This window comes from Nematolebias whitei, chromosome 1 (genome assembly GCF_014905685.2).
Source record: "Nematolebias whitei isolate Nwh7 chromosome 1, NemWhi1, whole genome shotgun sequence".
NCBI lineage: Eukaryota > Metazoa > Chordata > Actinopteri > Cyprinodontiformes > Rivulidae > Nematolebias > Nematolebias whitei.
The window spans coordinates 41,286,823-41,291,609 of record NC_056498.1 but is presented as its reverse complement, the minus strand read 5'-3'; the positions used below and the strand labels follow the sequence as shown (position 1 = coordinate 41,291,609).

Genomic DNA, 4,787 nt, shown 5'->3' with positions numbered 1-4,787 from the left:
TTAATGAAAATCAGTAAAAAGTTAGCCAAGAGCTAAAGTAGCAAAAGCGAAAACGCACAGAATGTTTTCAAAAAGGTCAAAGTTCTAGTTAAAAATAGCAACAGTTCAAAAGTCAAAGTAGCACACGATAAGCTAAAAGCAGCAAAAGACTAGCTAAAAGCTAAAAATGTCAAAAAGCTAGCTAAAAACACCCTAGAACTAGCCAAAGCCTAGCTAAAAACAGAAAACCTCGAGCGTCTCACCCCTCTTGCTCTTGTGCCAGATGTCGTACTCGACGTTTCGGAGCAGAGTCGGGTTCAGAGACCGCCACACCCTCTCGGGCAGCCTCCGCCCGCGGCCTCGACCCTGAAATAAAAACATTTTCAAACCCGCCTCCAGAAGACGGATGTTCCAAACGGCCCGGGGGACGAAGTGTTACCCTGAAACTTTGGCTGCTGGACCTGGAGGACGTCGCGCTCGTCTCGTTTTCCACCCTGCAGGAGAAAAACACCGTCTGACTCGGCCCTCCACACAAGTCTGAGGCCGTCGCTCGAGTTTTAAAGACGGGTCGTACCACAGCAGCTCGTCCGGCTCCGAGTCGTCGCTGCTGCCGCAGGCGGGCATGGCGTCGTCGCTCAGGACGTTGTTGGGCCGGCCGCCCCGCTGGCACTGAGCCAGGACGCTGCGGTCCACCTTAAAGACGCCGTCGTAGAGCAGCTCGTACAAGACGGCTGCAGGGAGGGAGTTCAACCAGCCACTTTATTTAAACCCCTGAGGAAGAGCGCCTCAAACACGAAAAACTTCAACTCCAACTTCTTGATTTATTTAGTAAAACAAACATTTTTTGACACATTTTCTGGTCCAGAAGTTCAGAGCATCATTAAAGCTGCTGTGGTCCGTCAGCTCCTGCGTTCAATGTGGAAACACTCGTCAGAAAACACTCCGATTCAATCTAACCAGGTTCTGTCGGGTGCGCTGGACGGATCCTTGTCGTTCACACGTTTCATCGTTCATCCAAAGGACTTCTTCAGTCTGAGGAGCTGCAACACACTCGGTCTTAAAAATCACTCCGGACCGGGCTGCTCCGAGGTGCTCCGCACAGCAAAACTGCAAACTACACCTGAACCTGCACGTCCTCATCGTGTTGACGGACGGCGCCACAAGCAGCGAGCGCATTTACTGAGACGTATCGGAGGCGATGGTGCGGCATGACTACACCCAGACTCATGAGCAGCGCTGGGACAAGCTAAAGGAACCGAAGAAGTGTGATTATAAAGCGATTACAACAGGTGGACTGGCTCGAACACAATGACCAGTTACAATTAGACCCGTCACGATAAATCCTGCCGGGCGATTCATCGTCTCAGAAATTATTGAGATAAACGATAATATTGTTTGAAATTTAACAATAATTACTAATTTTTGTCAAATTTAAGAAGAAATGTTGGTTCTTTTGTGTGTAGTACCTTTTTTAACCCCCAGATGGCAGTATAAGACTGTTTGAACTGAAGGATGGATAGTGAGGGAGCGGGCAGCATGTCTCTAAGAAAAATGGGAGGGAGGCCCCTTGACGCGACACGGGCTGTCTCTCTTCGGTTCGCAAAATGGCGGACGCTCAGTGTGGTTTGAGCTCTTTAGCATTTTTCACACAAAGATTTTAATATAAAAAAATCAGTAAACAAGTTCTCAGATTATTATTGCAGAAAACAACTTTTTACACAAAGGCACGAGTTTCAACCGTGAATTTTGGAGCTTCGACAAGACGGAGGTTTTTTCCCCGAGGTCGGCCTGTTAGCTTAGCTTATTAAATCTGATAACTCGGATATTACATCAGACACAGCATTACTGAGGTTAGCCGCTAGAAGACGGATCTCTATCGTTTCTACCGTGTCCCGTTTCTATCACGCACTCCTAACTCCGGTGCTTCACTGACCCCTCTCTTTCTCTTTAAAATCCATTTTAACGATCCAAAATCGTGTTTTTGTATCGTTAAAAGCAGCTAAGCTGAGATTTAATTGTTAATTTTTTTAGTTGAAAACTGTGCGTAAGTCAAGTTAAAGTCTTTTCTTCGAGAGCTAAGTAGCGAAGCTACAAGCTAACTACGGCCGGCTAGCCGTAGTGTTGCCGTATTCGGACGCATGCACCAAACGCTGTGTTCCGTCTAAAGTTTTTTTTTCCGTTGAAAGTTAAAGTCAGCGTTGGTCAGCTTTAGAGAAACCTGCTCTCTGATCTGTGAGAAGAACGCTGTGTTGTGTGATTTCACTGCGAGACCCTCTGGTCAAAGCCACAGAGGAAACTGGTCGCCATTTTGTGTCAGCTCTCCTTAAAGCGGAAGGAGACGCCCCCTAGAGGGTGAAGTGTTTTCACTTGGTGCTCTGTTGCTGTTCATATCTGAAGTGAGAAGACTGGAAACTGTTAAGAGTTAACAACATATTCTTCTGTTTGAAACATTTGGCTAAAACTACAGTTTATATGTTTTGCACTACAAGCAAGAAGACTAATACTTGATTTGTTTATTATTTAAAAACTCTCTGGACCTAGTAGTGGAATTTTATTAATTCAAAATAAATGATGGCAAAAGGACACCCCATGTTTTTTTTCATTCCTATTGCAGGTTTTATACCCAAAACATATCGTGATATATATCGATATCGCCACCCTTCACAATACATATCGTGATGTGAATTTTATGCCATATCGCACATTCCTAACCGGAGTTGAACCTTTTCTCATCCAGTGTCTTCAGTAGAACGAGAGAGAGATACGAAGAAATGATAAAGCTGATAAATGAAAATGAGGACGATAATTTTCATTTATCGTGCGATTAATTGATTTATTGATTATCGTGACAGGCCTGGTCACGATCCCACCCGCAGTCAACACGTCGCAGTGGTGTTTCTCTCATTAATCAAGATGGGCGCTGTGCCTACCAACTCCTCCACCCCTCGTGCGAGCGGAGACTGTAGCAGCTCTGCTCCGACTACAACAACCGTGTGCAAAACCAGCGTGGCGCTCCGCTAACCCCGGCCAAGAAACCGACTGCAGCAACGGCAGCGCGGCTTTAGAAGAACCCGTCCAGAGGACCTGACCCAACCTCGTTAGACGAACTTCATGGACGACGGAGCGTCGGGACAGTTGGAGTCGTACTCGTGTGAAAATGAAGCTCCACTCACACTGACAGAAGCCAGAGTTCTTGATGCGGCTGAGGGGGTACACGCTGTCGTAGTGGTTCCCGTTCAGAAAACACAGCAGCACCTGGAGGGAGCAAAAGACCCGAGTCAGCGTTTTCACAGACGTCCGAAAGGGAGTTCTGAGGTTTTATTCTAAAAAGCATGAGAGTTACGGAGCGTTTTTAAAAACGTCACATTATGGAAGAACTTCAGAGGAGCGATTTTAATTTATTTAAGTCTTCCACAACTTCTCTTACTGCCATTAAAACAACAACTTGTCTTAAAGAATCTCTTTTTTTTTACTTGGACTTAAATAAAAACATCTTGTTTTGGATCATGTTGATGTTAATATTCATAAACACCAACTCCTTGAACAAAGAACCATGAATAAAGGTTCATAAACCACGTTCATATAAAGCTGTTAATCATCTGGAGTTAGTTCCGACCTTGTCCTTGAAGTTGTTGTCGGTGATGTTGACCGCAGGTTTCCCCGGCTCCTGGAAGATCTGAAAATCCCTCCTGAAGGAAAACACGGAGGAACAGAGAAGATCTGAAACTGGGCTTCTAGGACCAGACGCCTCGTCCGGAACACTAAACGCAGGTTCTGACCACGATCCACTTCCTGCAGAAGAGACTCGAGCTGCAGAACGGCTCGATACGAGCCTCAGCAACAGGAAGGTCTTCAGCAACAATCCTTTACGTTCCATTCTTAGAACGGTGTGAAGGTTTATAATCCATCCTCGAGACTCAGGTCCGTGTTTCAGCAACTCCTTCCTCGGTTTTTGTTTCAGCGGTTCTTTGATCCAAACGTTCGGCTCGTTCAGGACCTGCTCCGCCTCTTTGTGACATCATCAGTTTTTCAGCCATGTTTGCTTATTGAAAATGAGCGGAGCTCTCGTCACCTCCTTTAAACGGTTTGTGCGTTTACAACCTTCTCGTTTCAGCTGTTCTAACCAGGTGACCTCAGGTCTTCTGGACAGATCCTCGTTTGTTGAAACGTTTCGTCTTTGATCCAAATGGACCCACCAGTCAGAACTAGCTGTTCACATGATAAATGAGGACCACCAGCCCGTTGGCGTCCTGATGGACGAGACTCACAAGGAGCTGAGTGATGCAGTAACATTTTCGGCTCGTATTTTCCCGCTTTCGGCTCGCGTTTTCCCGCTTTCGGCTCGCGTTTTCCCGCTTTCGGCTCGTGTTTTCCCGCTTTCGGCTCGTGTTTTCCCGCTTTCGGCTCGTGTTTTCCCTCTTTCGGCTCGTGTTTTCCCTCTTTCGGCTCGTGTTTTCCCTCTTTCGGTTCGTGTTTTCCCTCTTTCGGCTCGTGTTTTCCCTCTTTCGGCTCGTATTTTCCTGCTTCGTATTTTCCCGCTTTCGGCTCGTGTTTTCCAGCTTTGGGCTCGTGTTTTCCCGCTTTGGGCTCGTGTTTTCCCGCTTTCGGCTCGCATTTTCCCGCTTTCGGCTCGCATTTTCCCGCTTTCGGCTCGCGTTTTCCCGCTTTCGGCTCGCGTTTTCCCGCTTTCGGCTCGTGTTTTCCCGTTTTCGGCTCGTGTTTTCCCGTTTTCGGCTCGTGTTTTCCCGCTTTCGGCTCGTGTTTTCCTGCTTCGTATTTTCCCGTTTTCGGCTCGTGTTTTCCCTCTT

At 46.9% G+C, this 4,787-nt stretch overlaps 1 protein-coding gene across 1 annotated transcript in view; it reads right to left on the bottom strand.

Moving 5' to 3' along the window:
• The window catches only part of otud4 (OTU deubiquitinase 4), a gene marked incomplete in the record, with an annotated part of 25,895 nt that overhangs the window by 14,461 nt on the left and 6,647 nt on the right, over positions 1-4,787 (bottom strand). The window contains 5 exon segments of the mRNA XM_037682031.1: positions 243-345; positions 419-473; positions 554-710; positions 3,153-3,234; positions 3,596-3,668. Coding sequence (XP_037537959.1) covers positions 243-345; positions 419-473; positions 554-710; positions 3,153-3,234; positions 3,596-3,668 — 470 coding nt within the window.